This window comes from Juglans microcarpa x Juglans regia, chromosome 2S (assembly GCF_004785595.1).
Source record: "Juglans microcarpa x Juglans regia isolate MS1-56 chromosome 2S, Jm3101_v1.0, whole genome shotgun sequence".
NCBI lineage: Eukaryota > Viridiplantae > Streptophyta > Magnoliopsida > Fagales > Juglandaceae > Juglans > Juglans microcarpa x Juglans regia.
In genome coordinates this window covers 28,216,429-28,237,671 of record NC_054597.1, presented here as the reverse complement: position 1 = coordinate 28,237,671, position 21,243 = coordinate 28,216,429, and the positions used below count along the sequence as shown (strand labels likewise).

At 36.5% G+C, this 21,243-nt stretch overlaps 2 protein-coding genes across 2 annotated transcripts; both read left to right on the top strand.

The window, feature by feature from the left end:
- The first annotated feature begins 5,842 nt into the window (after window positions 1-5,842).
- On the top strand, window positions 5,843-19,464 carry LOC121251766 (receptor-like protein kinase 5). Its single transcript, XM_041151117.1, has 3 exons — window positions 5,843-5,852; window positions 16,227-18,860; window positions 18,966-19,464. Exons 1-3 carry the CDS (start codon window positions 5,843-5,845, stop codon window positions 19,307-19,309), a joined length of 2,988 nt encoding a protein of 995 aa, XP_041007051.1. The 3' UTR covers window positions 19,310-19,464.
- On the top strand, window positions 10,684-12,161 carry LOC121251769. Its single transcript, XM_041151119.1, has 2 exons — window positions 10,684-11,580; window positions 11,913-12,161. The coding sequence occupies exons 1-2, from the start codon at window positions 10,704-10,706 to the stop codon at window positions 11,945-11,947; spliced, it is 912 nt and encodes a 303-aa protein (XP_041007053.1). The 5' UTR covers window positions 10,684-10,703; the 3' UTR covers window positions 11,948-12,161.
- Window positions 19,465-21,243: the final 1,779 nt, after the last annotated feature.

Below are 21,243 nucleotides of genomic sequence, written 5' to 3'. Positions count from 1 at the left end.
ATTTCAAACATCCTATTTTAGATAATCACAAATCCAATCACAATTTTTCATAAAAGTAAAGAACCACAAGCGACAATGAACAATCACGAGGTACATTACGTAGCTTTGCAAAATCTCCATTTCATGACTGTGGAGCAAAGTAAGAAACTAGAAAGATTACTTTACCAAATGCTTGAATACTAGCGAAGGTTGAGAGGGAGTTCGCCAACGAAGGTTTCGAGCGGGGGGCGAGAGGTGGGCATTGGGCTGAGATGGCGAGATCTGAGTGTGGGGTTCGCCTGGAAGGAGGTTCTGCGAGTGAGAGGTTCGGCTCAAGAGGGGTGGGGGGGGGGTAGGGCTCAATGTCGGTTCGAGGTGGTTGCGAGAGGGGGTGGGGGGAGGAGGACCACGAGGGTTTCGCTTGGGGGGAAGGGTCTGCAGGTGAGGGGTTTGGCTCGAGAGGGGGTGGGGGCAGGGCTTGATGCTAATGCGAGGTGGTTACGAGAGGTGGTGGAGGGAAGGCCCGACACCGATGTGAGGTGGTTGCGAAAGGGGGTGGGGGGAGGAGGGCCGCGGGGGTTCGCCTGGGGGGAAGGGATATCGCCTGGAGAAGGGGGGGAGAAGGATTTCATATTTATTTTTGTTCCTGTAAGATTAGTCTGTGTGAGGTTATAGTGTTGATAAAATGGGATCTATACGTGGCATTTGTTCATTGGAGGTCTGTTATTTAGTGAAAAATATATGGATCGGTTTAAAGTATTTCTCTTTTTTTTATATGGAAGAAAGGCCCATTTGAGTTTTAGCAGGTATTTTTTTAAAAAAATTGGTTATGGGCCCAATTTTTATATTGATGGATTATAGACTTTTATTGAGTTTGATATTTATGTTTAATTCAGTAAATATTTTATGAAACAAGTGGGATTTTCTTTTATTTATTTTATTTGTTATCGAGCCCTAAAGTCAAGCCGGTGAGATCACTCCATGCACGCGTCTTCCTATTTTTCCTAGGATTTCATCCACCTATTTAGGCATCATCTCATACACGAAGAACTTCCCTCAACTAGGGTTGCTCTTCACGTTCGTTTTCTCTACTACATGAACGTTCCTATCCCATTACATTTAGGACAATAGTTGTGTATTAGATGTATATATACTCACGTATAGCAGTTCATCAGTTTGATAAGTTAGGGCTACCGCACGTTATCTCCCTCACGTCTCCATGTCCAGGTAGCACCAAACTCACGCACACAACCCAGTTTTCCCACCCTTTGATATTTTGTTTCTTCATTCATAGCCACCAAGTCCCTCAAACGGCAAGTTGCCTCGCATCTCCCAATCTGCGCACAGTCAGTCCATGGATGAATCTGCTGTGATCATGCAAGACACCACCTCATGCTGCCGAGGCCTCCAAGCTCTGCCCTGAAACACCTCCAGTCACAACCCTCTGTTCTAAGCCAAGCAAACCGCCATCGCACCCATCACCCCCATCGTCGAACCCAACAACCCACATCTTTCCCCCACGGCCAAAGCCTACGGTTGACGCATAAACCACCCACCGGACGGTCAGCCCCAGGTGTGACCATCCACACACGTCCCTAAATAGCCATGTTTTGCACCATCTCAGACACAACAACCACGGAAACCACCTCCCACAGCCACGACTCAGCCACGTTCAACGTATGCACCGTAACACTCTTGCTTAGCCACTGCCCAGCCACATGAAACCGTAGCCCACTGCACAGCTCCTCCTATTTGCTACCGTGCACCACCAAGCCCCATACTCCTTTGTTTTAACCGGCCAAAAATAGAGCAAGGTCTTGCTCAAGTTCTCCACTGAGCTCCCCTCCATCGGCCTCTCACTCTCCCCGTGCCCCTCAGTTTTTTAGCCACGTTTCACTACGGAAGTCATCGTACATAGCTCCCGATCGATCGCACGCCTCCTCGCTATCCCACGGTGAGCTATCTCTCCCTTCTGCACGTCGTACTCTCTCCGTCTCTCCCTCATTTTCTTTCACCGTGTTCTTTCAGCTTACTCTCTCTCTCCCTCTCTATCATCTTCGTGCTTTGCCAGCAAGAACTTCAACTGCCGCTCACCCACGCCGGAGGTCCACGATCAAACCCACGACTCATGCCGCATGCACACTCTGCTCGTAAGACCTCTAGTCTCTCTTCCTTTTTCCATTATTAGATTTTTAAGCCCATAGATAGTAAATTACATATAGGCCCTAATTTGTAACACAGAGTTTCTTAATTATGATGTTATTGTTGTGATTAAAGTAAGGGAATTTAGATGTGTGACTGTTGGAGATATTTTACAGTATAATCACATTCATAATTTGGAGGGTTGATGGAAAATTAGAATTTTTGGAGTAATGACATCTTAATGTTTCGAAGATGTTAGGGTTTGAGGAATTAAAGTAGGTTACTTAAACATTTTTTTTTTATTTAATTACGAAGGATGCAGAAATTTACAAAATTTACATGATTATTTTTTATGGGTAACGATTTATATTTGTTCGGCATTGTTGAGGAAAATTTCTGAAAAGTTAAGAAGTTCAGGTAAGTGGGGTTCATATATTTTTTTTGCATAAAAGAAATGAAATGAGGTTGACTTTAAAAATAAGTATGTTTGTTTTTTAAAAGAAATCTGAAAACGACCTCAAATATTTATTCTGCATATGCATAAATTCTATATAAGAAAAAGTATTTTTGGTCATGACTAGTGTAGACATGAGTTAATTTTGTGCATTTTATTTCTGAACTATTTGAAAAGAGCGAATATTAAAATCTAAAAGTTTTTGCTATAAATAAATGAAGATGTTTTCATTTTGTTTATTTCGAACATGTGAAATGATTTGAAACTATTCAGTATTTTGTTTTGATATGATGTGTCATCTGAAAAACTTGGCATAAAGTTTTGATTCTGTATCTGAATGTGATCTGGTTACGATGATGTTCCGTTCTGTTTCTATTAAGGTCTAGCCACGGGTATAATGGTGGTTTATAACCCTATCACGGGGTGAAACATGGTATACGGCCCAGCCACATGTATAATAGTGGTTTATAACCCTACCACGGGGTGAAACATGGTATATGGCCCAGCCACGGGTATAATGGTGTTTTATAACCCTACCACAGAGGTTAAACATGATATTTGTCCTGATGTGATATATGAGATGATATGAATATAATGTTTCAGTTTAGATATGCCAAATGTTTTTCTCTTTGGGAACAAGTTTGTTTTTCTGAAAATTTCGTTTTGATGTTTTGTACCAAGTTTTGCTAATGCATTCCGAAAGTAAATATGTTGTTTCTACATTCTGAAAGTAAATATTTTGTTCTGCATACCGAACTTTATAAATGCTCATGTTTACATGCTAGTATATGTTCTCTGCTTACTGAGTTGTTGATAACTCACTCCTTATCTCCAGAATATCTTTTAGATATTTTGATGGTTCAGCTGAGAATCAAGATTATGAGGCATTCGGTGAGATGATTTAAGTATAGTGGATTAAGCACAGAAAATTTTTATGAGTATTGGCGATTTTTATTAAGAAATTTTATTGTGTTATGATGACTTGGCATTTTAGAAAATTGGTTATATTGAAGAAATTAGTTTGAATCGAAATTTCGATATGATATTAGAAATTTGGAGTCTATTATTATATTGTTGAAATGTGAGTTTAAGTGATAGGAAGTAACTCTCCGACCCTACTGCAGTGTCTAAAATAGTGGGTGGTTCTTGATTTCCAGGTGGTACTTTGCAGAAAAGGCTGCATCTTTTGGGTATCTTTGCTAGTGTTATTTCTTATTGGTCTATTTGCCCTGCTATGTCTTGGACCCTCAGTGCACTTTTATGTGGAGTGACCAAGTTGTGAATGCTTTGGTTGTTTTTCACTTTGATGTTGCTTGTTAATCATATCTATGTATTAAGTTTAATCATTTGGAGTTCCGAATGCTACACCATCATCTCACTTTCGTCTTACTTTCTTGATACGTAGTGCCCACCAACATTGAGTTTGTTGTTTTTAATTTTGTATGTGTTGACATTTTACATTTGCATGTCAATTGGATATGTTCCTTTGTGGTTGTTTCTTTTCTTCATTGATTGCAATTCCCTTGACTTGCTTCCTCCACAATTCATTACGTTCTTTTTCACGGTTATATCATTAAAATGATGTCTTCTTTTGAGAAGAATACTCTAGCTATGCGCTATTTTTAACGAACTAGATCACATGACTTCTGCCATGGTGGTGTTGGTGGAGGGGACGCGGATGGTGTATACTCACAAGGCAGGGCTCCACATGGCTCTACTACTTGATGTGATATGGAGCAGCAGGAGGGTTCAAGTCGCAGGATTTGAACGGAACTATGATTTGAAGAGGGACTATTAGAGTGGGGATTTTGTGTGACCCACTTCGTGAAGGACTTGGGGATTTTCTTGGAGTGTCAGAACATGGATTTGGCTTTGCCTGAGTTGGTTCTGGCTGAGCTGCTCTGTCAGTCATCAAGGCTCATGGGGAGGGTAAATTGACCCAAGTGCTTATCTAGAGCGGCTTAATAATGTTTCCCTTTCAACCACTGGCAGCTCTCTCATCTTAGAAATGATTCACCTTTTTTATCTTTTGGGGGCAATGCAAAATATAAATTGTTGCTCATTATCAAATGGACATAGTGATATACTGCATATGCGCATAAGTTTTGGAGGGAGACTTCCATTGTGTCCTTTGTTTGTTATTTCTACTTTATTGTGTGATATTGTTGGATGTTTTAGCAATGATTTTTTGTGCTATCATTCATTTTGTGTAATGATGAAGTTTTGTGGAATGGGGATATGGCATTATTTGCTTTAGGATGCTCAACTGTATTAAGCTCGTGCTACACAAATTGTTAGGAAAGCGATCTCATAAGCTTTCTGTGAACCTTCCCTTTGCTTCACCAATGACCTAGAGGTGATACCAATTATGTGATTCCAAAGTTCTTAGGATTGGATTGAAACTAAGGTGAGGAAGCTTGAAAGACTATACGAAGATTGTACAGAAGGAAATTAAATGTAAGCTTCTTTTGAGGGGGGAAGCTTTGCACTTTGTGCTTGTGTTTGTGGCTATAGTTTAAGCAAGTTCTGGTGTCACTGTTTCAGTCTAATATTCCAACTCAATGATGTCACTGTTATGCGATATCAAACACTTTTGATGTCATTCATAGCTTGAGTCTTATACTTTGTAAATGAATATAAACAAAATCTCTCATACTTTCCTTAGTGGAGAACGCAGAAGGTCTAGGAATCGGTATAATTTCATACCTAATATGAAGTAGTGAACCCAATAATCAAAATTTTAAAACAAAGGGTAGATGTAGGTCTTGCTTTAAAGTTTTATTATATTTAGAACCTATTCAGACATGATGTAGGATTGAAGTTGATTTCATCTGAAATTGCTTTTTTTCCCCTCCTTTTCATTTAGGGTTGTTGATAAAGTTTGGTATTGTCATTGATGAGGTGCATATGGGATGTAACTGATGCTAGAAGCTTTGAGAGCAAGGACAGAGCATTGGCATTGGTTTGTCTATACGAAAATGTAAATACATATTTGCATAACTAGACCATTAAATAGACTACATTGGATTATGCATATGTAAATATTTCCATAGCTATGAACATTGCCAATACATTTTTTCAAATGCAATGTTCACTCTACAAATGCTATTTTATTAATTTTTCTCTCTCCTCCCACTCTACCTTCAACATCTTTGTAGTGGGTGATATTTTGGCTCAAAGATGCATAATCCAATGTGAGAGTTTTTTTTTGAATGGTAAAGACAATCTCCAAAACATGTGATTTTGCATTTGCATATAGATAAACCAATGCCAATGCTTAGACTAATAGGAATGGTTAGGCTCACCTAAAATATCGTCCAAGAATCTACGTGGCATGAGATGGGTTATAAAACTAGGAAAACTCTACTCCCATAGAGAGAAGCCAACGATTTTTTTTACTGATTGCTTTTATTTATTTTTAACTTAATGGTTAAGAAAATGTTTTTTTATGGGTTTGTATTTTTTTTTCTTTTTTAATAACTGTTTAAGGTAGTTAGAAAAATGTTTAAAAATAAGAAAAAAAAATTACACAGTCGAATTCAGTGGGTGTAGCATCACTCTAACTAAGTTTTGCTATGGAACAGTCTAGGTAAGTTGGAAAATGATGGATACAGGCTTTTTGCGCACCCCTTGCACACAAAATGTGACTTGGCAAAAATTAAAACATTGCATTTTGGTGTGGGAAGAGAGAACGAAAAAGAAAACATCCTCGAAGGTTCGTCCATTCCCCCGTAGCATCCCTCCACTTATCTTCTTCTCCAATCCCTGCAACCACGCCTTCTTCTTCTCTCCCCCTCTCTTCTCAATCTTTGCAAATCACCATCTTTCAAACTGAAAATACGGCCTAGACTAAGACAATGAAGTAATGATACATTACTGAGACAAAAAAAATCTTGAATCAAGTTGCAAGAATCCTAAAGAAACGAGAACACGACGAAATGAAATTAGACAAAAACTAATAGGGTGATGGATTAGATGTTAAAACACTACTAAGTTTTTTTTTTTAAAAAAAAAAAAAAAGTAGATACAATGAATGAGACATTAAAATTGCATAACATCCTGGGAAGAAGGAAATGACAGTAGAACTTTTAAGAGTTGTATACCATGACAAAGATGGCTATAAAGGAGAAGAGGATTGTGAGAATCACTGCAAAATCTCCGCTATTGTTGCCTTGAGGTCGAGCTAGAGGTGTCTGCAACTGAGGCTGTGGACTTCTAGCTTTATGCTGCTACGAATCCATGGCCACTTTTATGCTCTGAGTCCCCAAGAGGAACCCCTCAGTTTCTTTCTGGTTGTCCTTAGCGTGAAAAATTAAAAAGGAGACATGGAATTTGGGGGAGACGTTTTCGCAACGTTGGAACCGTCGATTCCCTTTTCTTCTTCGTTGAGGCGTTTTCATAATTTTTTTTCATTTTTTTTATAAAACAAGGGCTGATGTGGCAAAATGCCATGTCAATAGTGTGCGCAATTTGCACGAGAAGTTGACTGAGCGTAACAGAACTCATGTTAGCCGTAAGTTAGCCCCGCAACACACATGTGAGTTGAGATCTTTTTTTCCTTCCTCTGACTTAGCGTATTCAGTACGCCAATACTTTTTTTCTTTTTGATTTTTTTAAATAAAAAATAAAATGATTTTAAAATAAAACTAACCCAGTATATTGTACAAAAATTAGGAAAATATCTCTTGTTTTCTCTCTTGTAGTCTAGAAGGAAAGGAAAACTCATGCCACTTCGTGAAGATCTTCTGCCATTGCAATTATCGTCCACTCCAAAAAGCAACACAGTAAATGCTCAAGTTCCAATATAACAAAATTTAAAAATATCTAATAAATCACCTGGAATAGAAGGCTTTTGGACACAAAGTAAAATACAGAACGAGAAAGAAAATGCGGAAGAAAATGGAAAGCATATGGCATTTAAAGGTATTTTTGTTTGAAAAGTATGCGAGCCCGTAAGCTCTCCTTGGAAATAAAAAACTAGAAAACTAGCCCAAATCCGACCGGACTATTGTGTTCGGTTTGGTACCAGTTTCCTTTTTTCAAAACCGGTTTTAAATCGGTCTGGTTCTGATTTTAGTTGTTTTTTTTACACCGGATTGGTTCATATATATATATAAATAATTATTTATATGATTTTTTTATATTATATGCTAAATTTCTAATTAATATAACATGAAATTTTAAAATCTTAAAATTCATGTATAATAATCTAATAACACAAAATTAATATAACATTAAATATAACATGAAATAAAAATTAATCTTATAAATCTTATTATAATATTTCATATATTATATAAATTTTAATTTTATAACATAAAAATTGATATAACGTAAAATCTTAATCTTGATCTTAAACGTGAATATTAATATTAAGTTATTAATATAAACCTACTTTTGATATATATATATATTATATTAAGGATAAATACATTTTATGGCATAATAAATTATAATATATATTTTTTAATAAATATATTTCTACACATTTGATCATATACACTCATATAAAAGCTGTATAGTGTAACTTATATAGACTATAGTAGTATAGTTAAATTTAATATTATACTAGTATGAGTTAAATTTAATACTATACTAGCGTGTGTTAATTAATATAATTATTATAAAATAATGTATGTATTCTACAATATAAATAGAGTAATAGTTAGTTTTAGTATATGTAACCATCATATTATAATTTACATATATAATAAAATATATACATTTGTTAGACACTAACCTATAGTATTTGCTAAGCATAATAAGTTTATCTCACTAATTAGTAATTATACTTAATTATACTATATTATTACTAGCAAACAGTATTAGTAGATAACTATATACATATTTTTATATCAAAATATCATGACTACATATATAGTATTAGTATACTATTAGTAATGTATTATATACAAATAACTATATAAATCACTATAGTATTAGTAGTCAAACTAATACTATATCACTATAGGATACTATTATATATAATAATAATACTAACACTAATTAAGTATTCTAATACCAATAGTGATAGTTTAGTTATATTTTACTACAGTTATAATATTATAATATCATACTATATATATCATATACTAATACTCATAAGTTAATACTAATGACTAATAAGTTAATACTAATACCATGCTTCTTGCTTGCTTTAAGCCATGGTTGTTGGGAACTGTTTCTTTCTTGGGATGGTTTAGGCCATTTTAGGGAATAAACAAACACACTGCAGACGTTGTATGCTCCTCCTGCAATTTTTCATACATAATACTACATTTTCCTCATTGGTTTGGAAGGGTTTTGTCACATTTTGTTTACTTGATTTTGAGAAAAGAAAAATAGAGAATATTTGTGAAATTTCTTCGATATAATATTAATAAGCTTTGTGAAAGGAGAAAGAATTTTGAATAATTTCTTTTTAAATCATTTTTGTATTTAGATTTGTAAAAATATATAATAAAACTGAAAAATTGTTTGAATATATATTTTGTTTGAATAATTCTTATTTTGGTTTTTATATTTGGATAATAATCGGATAAAAAAGTTATCTTTTTTTTAGAGTTAAAGAAAATTAATTTTATTTGAATAATCTTTTAGAAAAAAAAAAAAACTTAAAAAATAAGGAAAACTAAACATGGCGAATCGACGATCTTATCCTGGGTCTATACTGAATCACTGATGGGCTCCTACTGAGGACAAACGTCATATTTTTATAATGCCATGTAAGCATCACGAAAGAGGCAAATACATTATTGATGTACTTTATCTTATTGGTGGAAACTGTAATTTTACACTTATTGGTAATTTTACAAAATAATGTACAAAATAAAAAATTAATTTTACACTGTCGGAGGAAACTGTCAGGACCCACTCTCTGGCCCATACATTATTGTATTTTTGCCTTTGAGTAGTAATCATATGTTGATTTTTCTGATTCCAACCCATTTTAGGGGGTTTGTGGAAAGCATTGGCCCTTGACTAAAGAGATCAATGAGCAACACATGTAGTCGCTTGCATGAGTGGAAGTGGAAGAAACTGCGTATACAACCAGCAAACTCAACATCTCCAACGCAAGTCAAGTCTATTTTAAAGACTTTTAGTGCCTACACGTGTTGCTCATTGATCTCTTTTAAATGGGATATTTTCATTATTATTTTAAATGGAATATCTTTAGTATATTATACATGTGTGATCCCCGATTTGCTCATGTAAATGGGTTTCTGATCCCCGATTTGCCCACCTCTCTCGCAGCCTCTCTCTATCTCATGGATTGGGTTCCTGCTGTCGCACGACCCTCTAGTATATTGTACAAAAATTAGGAAAATATCTCCTATTTTCTCTCTTGCAGTCTAGAAGGAAAGAAAAACTCGTGCCACTTCGTGAAGATCTTTTGCCATTTCGATTTTCATCCACTCCCAATAGCAACACAACAAATACTCAAGTTCTAATATATATATAAAAAGAAAAAAAAAGTTTTAAAACTATCTAATAAATCACCTGGAATAGAAGGCTTTTGGACACAAAGTTAAAGTACAGAACAAGAAAGAAAATGAGTTCCGATAGGCAGGGTTACATTTTCGGTAAAATTTTATGAATTGTCTGTAAGAGGGAGAAAACGGAAAGCATATGACATTTAAAGGTATTTTTGTTCGAAAGGTACACGAGCCCAAGCCCGTAAGCTCTTCCTCAAAATAAAAACCAGTAAATCGGCCCAAACCGGATTGGTGTGTATTAGAGATAGTATTGTTTCCGTTAGTTCTGTTATGTCTCTGTTATTTCTCTTTTTAGTAAGTTACATTTTTAGGTATTTAAAATATTTCTTTCCCGCCTATTATACATGGTATATAAAGCATTTCTGCTTTGATGTATAGACAAAAGTCTTAATACAGAATAGAATTCGATGCTCTGCATCTTTTGGCACTTTCTTGATATCAATCTTAATATGGTATCAGTTTGAAAAACACATTCCCGCGCAATGACTGATTCTTCTTCAGTATCATCTTCTCCCTCTGATCCTTCTTCTGATTCCTCCAGTCCTTACTAACTTCACCATGGAGATAGTCCATGATCCATTCTTATTACTCAAGTTCTCATTGGTGACAATTACCATACTTGGCGTAGATCCATGCTAATGGCCCTCACTGCCAAGAACAAAGTTGGTTTCGTTGATGGCTCTATTGCCAAACCAGTAGGTACTTCTTCTCTTTTTCATAGCTGGACCAGATGCAGTAACATGATCTTGTCTTGGCTTCTTAATTCTCTTTCTAAAGAGATTGCTGCTAGTGTCATATATGTCGAATCTGCCAAGGAAGTTTGGTCTGATCTTCAAGAACGTTTCTCTCAAGGAAATGGTCCTTGGATCTTTCAACTGCAGAAGTCTATTGCTTCTCTTATGCAAAATGATCTCTCTGTTAGTGCATATTTCACTCAAATGAAAGGTTTATGGGATCAATTGATGAACTATAGACCCTTACTTGTATGTTCATGTGGAGGTCTGCGTACATTGATGGCCATGCATCAGCAAGACTATGTTATGTGTTTCTTGATGGGGCTGAATGACTCATTCTCTCAAGTGCGTGGTCAAATCCTTTTGATTGATCCACTTCCTCCTATGAACAAGGTTTTCTCTCTTGTTCTTCAAGAAGAGCGTCAGAGAGACATTGGATCACCTCTTATCTCTCACATTCCATCTGCTGCACTCTCATCAACAGCAAAACAGGCTCATCAGATTAAACCCTCCACTCGCAAAGATAGACCTATTTGCTCCCATTGTTCTGTTCCTGGGCATACAATTGAAAAATGCTTCAAGTTATATCCTCCTGGATATCGCTCCAAAGGAAAATATTCCACTCCATCATCTTCAGCTCATCAAGTTGCTGGTGATTCTGCCTCTTCATTTCCACTCACACCACAGCAATGCCAACAGCTTATAGCTCTTCTCAATTCTGAATCACATGTGTCTCAGACAGCCAATGTGATTTCTTCAGTTGATAATCTTTCTGGTAAATTTTCTTCTATTTTTTCCATTAAAACAACATTTCCTATGCACATTACTTCAGATGATTGGATCATAGACATTGGTGCCACGGATCATATGGTCCATTCCACTTCCCTTTTCACTTCTTTTCATTCCACACATAACTCGTTTGTCAAAATGCCCAATGGCATTTCTACACCAGTTACACATATTGGATCCATTCATCTATCTCCACAGCTCATTTTGCATAATGTTCTGTGTGTACCCTCTTTTCAATTCAATCTTCTTTCTGTCAACCAACTAACCAAATCAACATCTTGTTGCTTAATTTTTTCTAGTAATGCTTGCTATATACAGGACCTCACCCATTGGAGAATGATTGGGAAGGGTAAAGCCAAAGGAGGATTATACATACTGCATAAATCAGATGATCATGTTACTCTTCTTTGTAATTCAAATTTCAATTCTACTTATGTTTCACACTCTAATCATTCTGAGTTTGATATTTGGCATAAAAGGTTGGGTCATCCATCCTTATCTCGAATAAAGTTGTTGTCTTCTATTGTACCTACTGCTTCCATAAATAATGACATTCCATGTTCAATTTGCCTACTTGCTAAACACAAGAGATTGCCATTTCCTTCTCACAGTGAACACATTTCTTCATGTCCTTTTCAACTTATTCACTATGATATATGGGGCCCATTTCAGTCTCAGTCATTGGATGGTTTTAAGTATTTATTAACCATTGTAGATGACTTTTCTATAAGTACTTGGGTTTATTTGATGAAGTCAAAATCTGAAACTCGAGTGCTATTGCAGAATTTCATTAATATGGTTGCCAATCAATTTGATTATTCCATCAAAACTATAAGGACAGACAATGGCACTGAATTTGCTATGCCTCATTTTTTTTTCTTCTAAAGGCATAGTTCACCAATTATCTTGTGTGGCCACCCCTCAACAAAATTTAGTAGTTGAGAGGAAGCACCAACATATTCTCAATGTTGCTCGTGCTCTTCTTTTTCAGTCCAGTATCCCTTTGTTTTTTTGGTCTGACTGCATTCTTACAGCAGTGTATCTCATTAACAGGATTCCTTCTCCCTTGCTAGCAAACAAAACACCATATGAATTACTTTTCAAAAAAACCACCCTCATATTCTCACCTCAAATTGTTTGGCTCTCTTTGTTATGCATCTACACTAGCTCACAATCGATCTAAATTTGCTCCTCGAGCTAGAAGGTGTATTTTCATAGGCTATCCTCTTGCTATTAAAGGATACAAACTCTATGACCTTGATAGTCATACTGTTTTTGTATCTGGAGATGTTGTTTTTCATGAACACATCTTTACCTTTAAGTCATTAAATCAAAATCTCAGTGCTTTACCACAATCTTCGCCTGTCTTTCCTACACCTATTCTTGATCAACATGTTTCTTTTCCATCCATTCCAGTGAGTTCATCTCTATCTTATTCTACAGAACCTGTCAATTCATAATCCACTCATTTCGAATCCACCAATTTAGAATCCACTCATACAGAACCTGTTCCTAATCAATCCACACCTTCACAAGATCATTCTCTTCCTAGAAGATCTTCTCGAGTACATAAACCACCTGGTTATTTGCAAGATTTTCCTTGCTATTTGGCATCCTCACAGGCTTGCTCTTCTTCATCTTCAATTGGGAATTCTAGTTCTTTATAAGGTAAGCAATATCCACTTTCTCATTTTATTGGTTATTCTCATTTATCGTCTAAACACAAAGCCTTCACCTTTGCTCTTTCAACCTTTGTTGAACCCAAGTTTTATCATCAAGCTGTCAAAATTCCTCATTGGAAAATTGATATGGCTGAAGAAATTCAAGCCTTAGAAAACAATAACACTTGGACATTAACTAATCTTCCCCATGGAAAGAGTCCAATTGGATGCAAATGGGTTTTTAGAGTAAAACTGAAATCTGATGGGACACTCGAGAGGTATAAAGCAAGATTGGTTGCTAAGGGTTTTACATAACAAGAAGGAGTAGACTACTTTGATACTTTTTGTCTAGTTGCCAAAATGGTTACTGTCAAGTGTCTTCTTTCCATAGCAGCTGCAAAAGGTTGGCATTTAATCCAATTGGATGTCAACAATGCCTTCCTTCATGGAGATTTGTTGGAAGAAGTTTACATGTCCTTGCCTCCTGGTTTTGGTGACAAAAGTGATACAAGAGTTTGTAGGTTGAACAAATCCTTGTATGGTTTAAAACAAGCTTCAAGACAATGGTTTGCTAAGTTTTCTTCTACCATTCTTGATCTTGGCTTTAAATAATCCAAAACAGATTACTCTCTTTTTACACGATTGCAAGGCACCAGTTTTATTGTTTTACTAGTAGATGTGGATGACATCCTCATTGCTAGTAATGATATAGAAGCTGTCAATATTTTCAAAACATTCCTTGATCAGAAATTCAAGCTTAAGGATCTTGGGTCTTTGAAATATTTTTTGGGTTTGGAAGTTGTAAGGAATAGTTCTAGTATCTCTTTGTCTCAAAGGAAATATGCCTTAGAGATTTTATCAGATACTGGATTCATGGGCTCTAAACCTGTTAAAACTCCCATGGAACAACACCTCAAGCTATCTCGAGTTGATGGTGCTATTTTGGAAGATCCTAAGGCCTATAGGAGATTAGTGGGCAGACTTCTTTACCTTACTATCACACGGCCAGATATCACTTTTGCAGTCCACACCTTAAGTCAATTCATGGACTCTCCTCGACTGCCTCATCTTCATGCTGCTCAGAGAATTTTACAATACATTAAAGACTCTCCTGGCAAAGGTTTATTTTTTCCTACTAGCTCCAATCTTCACTTGACTGCTTTTGTTGACTCAGATTGGGCTGGCTGTCAGGACACTCGAAGACCTATAACAAGCTTTTGTATTTTTCTTGACACATCTCTCATTTCATGGAAATCCAAGAAGCAATGCACAGTTTCTAGATCCTCAGTTGAATCTGAATATCGAGCCATGGCTAACACAGTTTGTGAGCTTGTGTGGTTACTTTCTTTGCTCCATGACTTACAAGTTCCTCACTCTCAAGCTGTTGCTCTCTATTGTGACAAGAAGGCTGCCATTCATATTGCAACTAATCCTATGTTTCATGAAAGAACAAAGCACATAGAAATAGATTGCCACTTTGTTCGTGACAAGGTTCAAGCAGAAGTTGTGAAGCTTTTTCATGTTTCCTCTCATCATCAATTGGCAGATTGTTTTACTAAACCATTTGGATTTCCTTTGTTTTCTGATCTTGTATCCAAGCTGGGCCTTATCAACATACATGCTCCAGCTTGAAGGAGGGTATTAGAGATAGTATTGTTTCCGTTAGTTCTGTTATGTCTCTGTTATTTCTCTTTTTAGTAAGTTACATTTTTAGTAACAGAGTTAGGTTAGTTCTGTTGCTTAGGTATTTAAAATATTTCTTTCCCGCCTATTATACACGGTATATAAAGCATTTCTGTTTTGATGTATAGACAGAAGTCTTAATACAGAATAGAATTTGATGCTCTGCATCTTTTGGCACATTCTTGATATCAATCTTAATAGTGTGTTTAGTCCGGTGCAAAACCGGTTCGGTCTAGTACAAGTTTCATTTTTTCAAAATTGGTTCCAAATTGGTATAGTTCCGGTTTTGGTTTTTTTTTTTTTTTTTTTTTTTTTTTTTACATTGGACCCGTTCATATATATATATATATAAATAAATAATTTTTTATATGACTTTTTTGTATTGTATATATTATATGCTAAATAATTTCCAATTAATATAACTTGAAATTTTAAATTCTTAAAATTCTTAAATAATAATGTACAAAATAAAAAAGAAAAGAAAAGTAATTTTACACTTTTATTGGTGGAAGCTGTCAGGACCCACTCTCTGGCCCAAGCAGTTCCATACATTATTGTATTTTATCTTTGTGTAATAATCATATCTTGAATTTTCTGATTCTAACCCATTTCAGGGGCCTTGTTGAAAGCATTGGCCCTTGACTAAAGAGATCACATAAGCAGCATATGTAGTCAGTCAATGCTTGACTGATTGCATGAGTGGGAGTGGAAGAAAGTGCGTATAAAACCAACAAACTCAACATCATCGAAAGCAAGTCAAAGTCTACTACCATCTTCCACAAGTGGGGTTTGGCTGCTTTATTTGAAAATAAAAACTTTCAAGTGACTAGAAGAACAAAAATAACACAAAGTCGATTTTTTCGATGAAAGCAAGGATTTTAAGCACGTACCAGTCATGTTACACTCTTATGGGTTACAAAGTCAATAATGACACAAAACAGGGGGAGATGGATAGTTCTTAGGAAACTAGCCTCTTGGTTCTAAACATACGAGTAAATATACTAATCCTGTTTTAAAAAGGATTTTTTTTCTTTAAGAATCCCCTGTTTTGGTTCTTATTTACTTGGCAAGGATGGAAAATTCCCTTTCTGGACTAAACTTGAAATTATTGCTCAACGAGAGTTCCCTTTCTGTGGAAAATGTTCAGATGGGACATTCTATGAATTTTCCTTGGTTTGATGTTTGAATGTCCCACCATTGGATGTGTATTTTTCTCATCTTTCTCGAGTTTTCATCTATTTATCAGCTCATTGTTGAGATTAGCGTTCAGACTAGAGCAAAAGCTGAGCAAAAGAACTCAAACCTCCTGTAATGACGAAAGTAGCTCCAATATTTATCCATTTCTCTTCCTACGTCACATTTTCCCTCTTTCTCAACCATGCAAACTCCCAGACTCAAGAACAAGGAATCCTACTAAACCTAAAACAACTATGGGGAAATCCAGAATCTCTCAGACATTGGATTCCAACAAACTCCTCCTCCTATTGTTCCTGGCCTGAGATCACTTGCTCCAGTGACTCTATCATCGGATTATCCTTCAAAGATTACAACATCAATGGAACAGTCCCACCCATCATTTGCAACCTCAAAAACCTCACAACATTTGATGTTTATAACAATAGTTTCCACTCAACGGAGTTCCCAAGAGCTCTCTACAACTGTTCCAAGCTGGAAATTCTTAACCTATCACAGAACTACTTTTATGGTGCAATTCCCGATGATATTCACCGCATGTCTCAACTTCGAGAGCTTGACCTTGGAGCCAACAACTTCGACGGTAACATCTCAGCATCTATCGGGCAGTTGACAGAATTGAGGAAACTCATTCTTGTCCAGTGTCCATTTACCGGTACTTTCCCGCCAGAAATTGGAAACCTGTCCAATCTCGAGGAACTAGAATTGGCCTACAATGCTAAGATGGTGCCAACGTTGCCTTCGGAGTTCGGAAAGTTGAAGAAGCTGAAGTTTTTACGGATGGCCGGGACAAATTTGATTGGGGAAATCCCAAACACGATCGGAGAAATAGCAGCTCTGGAGCATTTGGATTTGTCACAAAATAATTTGACCGGTAAGATCCCTGATAGTTTGTTTATGCCAAAGAATCTAAGGATTGTTTACCTTTACATAAACAAATTGACCGAAGAGATTCCTCGGGTGGTCGAGGCTTTGAACCTCGATGTCATCGATCTCTCAGAAAATAATTTGACAGGAACAATTCCCGATGATTTTGGAAAGCTCAAAAATTTGACAGGTCTGGCTTTGTTTTCCAATCAACTATCTGGAAAAATCCCAGATAGCATTGGTCGCCTTCCGAGCCTGATAAATCTCAAATTCTATAACAATAATTTTTTAGGGAGTTTGCCTCCAGAACTAGGGAGGTACTCTATGTTGGAAAGGGTTTGGGTTTCAACCAACAGGCTTACAGGCCAGCTGCCAAAACACTTATGTGACAATGGGAAGTTGGTGGAAGTGGTAGCTTATGAAAACCAGCTCGTTGGAGAATTGCCCAAGTCGCTTGGAAATTGCAGCAGTTTGGAATTAGTCAAGATATACAGAAATAAGTTTTTTGGGAATATCCCAAGTGGTCTTTGGACATCATCAAATCTGAAAAAGTTGATGCTAGGTGATAATTCTTTTTCAGGCGAGCTTCCTGAGAGATTGGCAAGGAAGCTTTCACTATTGGAGATGCATAACAACAGGTTTTGGGGTAAAATTCCACAAGGAGTGTCTTACTGGAGGAATTTGTTGGTTCTCAAGGCTAGTAATAACCACTTCAACGGCACGATTCCTCGAGATCTTTCTAGTTTGACAAATCTTTGGCTTGATCGAAACCAACTTTCGGGCTCCCTTCCATCAGATGTTAATTCATGGAAATCACTGAATACTCTAAACCTCAGCCGAAATGCAATCTCTGGACAAATTCCAGAGGAACTTGGTTCCTTACCATGCCTTACTGAATTGGACTTGTCAGAAAACCAATTGTCTGGCCTAATTCCACCAAAACTTGGCCTCCTGAAGCTCACTTCACTCAATCTGTCTTCAAATCATCTAACTAGAAGCATCCCAAGTGAATTCGAGAATGATGCATATGCCTACAGCTTCTTGAACAATCCTAGTCTTTGTGCTAATAGACTATCTCGATCCCTTAACCTCAAGAACTGCAGTTTGCACCACCAAAAGTGGAGCAAAACTTCTTACCAATTAATTGCTTGGAGCATAGGTTTGGTGGTAGCAGTTCTTCTAAGTTTATTTATTTCATTCTTTGTGATCATAAATTACAAAAAAAGAAAGCATGGATTGCATTTGACATGGAAGCTCATCTCATTCCAGAAGTTGAATTTCACAGAATCAAACATTTTGTCAGGATTGACAGAAAATGACTTGATTGGTTCTGGCGGATCAGGTCAAGTATATCGTGTTGCTATTCATCATTCAGGTGATATTGTTGCTGTGAAGAAGATTTGGAATAAGAGAAAGCTAGAAGAAAAACTTGAAAAGGAATTTCTGGCAGAAGTCAAAATACTTAGTTCAATTCGACATGCCAACATAGTGAAGTTGCTTTGCTGTATCTCCAATGATAATTCAAAACTTCTTGTCTACGAGTATCTGGATAACCATAGCCTGGATCGCTGGCTACATAGGAAAAGTAGAGCAACAACCTTTTCAAGTTCAGTTAGTCATGTTGTCTTGGATTGGCCTAAGAGATTGCATATAGCAGTTGGAGCTGCCCAGGGGCTCTCCTATATGCACCATAACTGCTCGCTACCCATTGTTCATCGAGATGTGAAGTCAAGCAACATCCTTTTAGATCTCAATTTCAACGCACAAATAGCTGATTTTGGTCTAGCAAAGATGTTGGTCAAGGAGGGAGAACCGACTACAATGTCAGCCGTGGCTGGCTCTTTTGGCTACATAGCTCCAGGTTTGTTACAATATAGATTTCCAAGTTTCCTTTTATTGATGATGTTTTCCTCTTTTTCCATCACTAGAAGTTTGGCTTAGTTTGTGTTGTTGAATTGAAACGCAGAGTATGCTCGCACGACAAGAATTAATGAGAAGATTGATGTTTACAGCTTTGGGGTTATCCTTTTGGAACTAACAACCGGAAGGAAAGCCAATGATGGTGATGAACATACATCCCTAGCCGAATGGGCATTGCGACACATTCAAGATGGAAAACCAATAGTTGATGCCTTGGATGAGGAGGTCAAGGAACCTTGTCACTTGAATGAAATGTGTCATGTTTTCAGACTTGGACTCTATTGTACTGGCACACAGCCTTCTACCAGACCATCCATGAAAAAGGTTCTCAAGGTTTTGCTCCAATGCAGCCAGCCAATTAGAAATGGAGAGATGAATGCGGCAACTTAGATGTTTTTCCCCTCCTAAGGAATTCAAAGCCAAATGAGGATGTTTAGCATTGTTCAAGAGAAATAAAAGACTAGATCCTCTATGGTTTAGGGCTGAGCATGGACCAAGTTGGAGTCTATATGCCTATCCTCCGACTTCGAGATGTTCATCCTCCCTTCTAACTCTGACTCCGACTTTTCAAATTCATATTTGACACACTTTTTAAAAAAGAATATTTTGTGTGAGCTTTTAAATTTAAATTTTTTCAAAAATTACAATCTAAAGTAAATAATTCACTTTTGCTTCATTTTACTAAAAACATAAAAAAAATAAAAACAATTAACATGCTTCAAAAAATTTAAAAAAAAAATTAAAAAGGACTAATAACTACAATAAACATCCACTCTCATCATCCATCATCCACATCCAACTAATCACTACAATAAACATCCGCACCCATCATCTATCAAGCACATCCAAAATCATTCGCAAGACCACACTCTTCATCCACATCAATCATAATAATATTTTCTTACAACGACTACAACTGCCATTTTATAATTTCCAATTTTGACAAAAAAAGAAACCCAACATTTTCTAAGTGCCAACATAATTAAATGTTTCAAACAACAAATATAATTGCCCAACAAGGCAATAAATGAACCAAAATACTTTCAATGTTCCAAGTGCCACACTGTCATTCCAACTTCCAAGTTGTGTATGAAAAAAAAATATGAAAAGATTTTAGTTAGAAAAATATTTTTGGACCCTCATAATATATCAATATGGGAAAATCATAAGCTGATGTATACTAGCTAGCCGAAAGCTTCTTGCAATTTTCCTTTTCAAAAAATTAAACCTATCTAACTCATTTGAGGTATCATGTGTCCTTTGGACCTTTAGCCCTTTGGTCTAAAGCCAATAATAATAGTGCAACACAGCTAGTAACAACATATCCAACTTGAACAATATATAACAAAATAACAGGTTAAGAACATCTCAACCTCAATCATCTTCACGAAGTAAGCTTGCCATAGTTGTTAATTCTAAATTAAGATGTTATAGTATAGGAGGTTAGTATCACAAAATGTCAAAATCAACATATATAACAACTAAAACAATCTCTAAATATATTACCTGTGTCTAACTTATAGCTCTCCACATCATCAATGGTATCTGAATAATTTTGACTCAAGCATATAGGAGTGGACTGCAACCAGTTTTGCATGCACACAAGAGCCTTTATAGTTCAGGGAGCCAAAGAACTCCTAAACGGATCCAGGACATGGCCTCCTATGCTAAATGTAGCCTCAGATGCTACAGTAGTAAATGGAATGGCCATGATATCTCTCGCCATTAGAGCAAGAATCGGATATTTGGTGGAGTTGACCTTCCACCAAATTAAAATGTCGAAACTCTCTGTAGGAACCTCAAGATCCTGCTACAAATACCGTTCTATCTCCGACTTACAATCCATCGAGGATGCTAATTTATGCTCTTTATGGAAGTTTTTGAAAAAGGCCAATGGATCAATTGTACAGGTATTATTACTCCCCATTGATGCACTATCTTCACTACGAGGAGTTGACTTAGACCCAGTTACGCACCCACCACCAAATGTAACATATTGTTCATACAAATATTTCATATCCCTCTTGAGGAGTGCAACAAATTCCTCACCCCTTTCATCCCCCAATGTTTGGTTGAACCAATAACTTTTTCAGGGGCTCACCTAAATGCAATTTGACAAATCACTACCCATTGTTCATCGAGATGTGAAATCAAGCAACACCCTTTTAGATCTCAATTTCAATACACAAATAGCTAATTTCGGTCTGGCAAAGATGTTGATCAAGGAGGGAGAACTGGCTACAATGTCAGCCGTGGCTGGCTCTTTTGGCTACATAGCTTCACCTATGTGACAATGTAAATTGCCAAGTTTCCTTTTATTGATG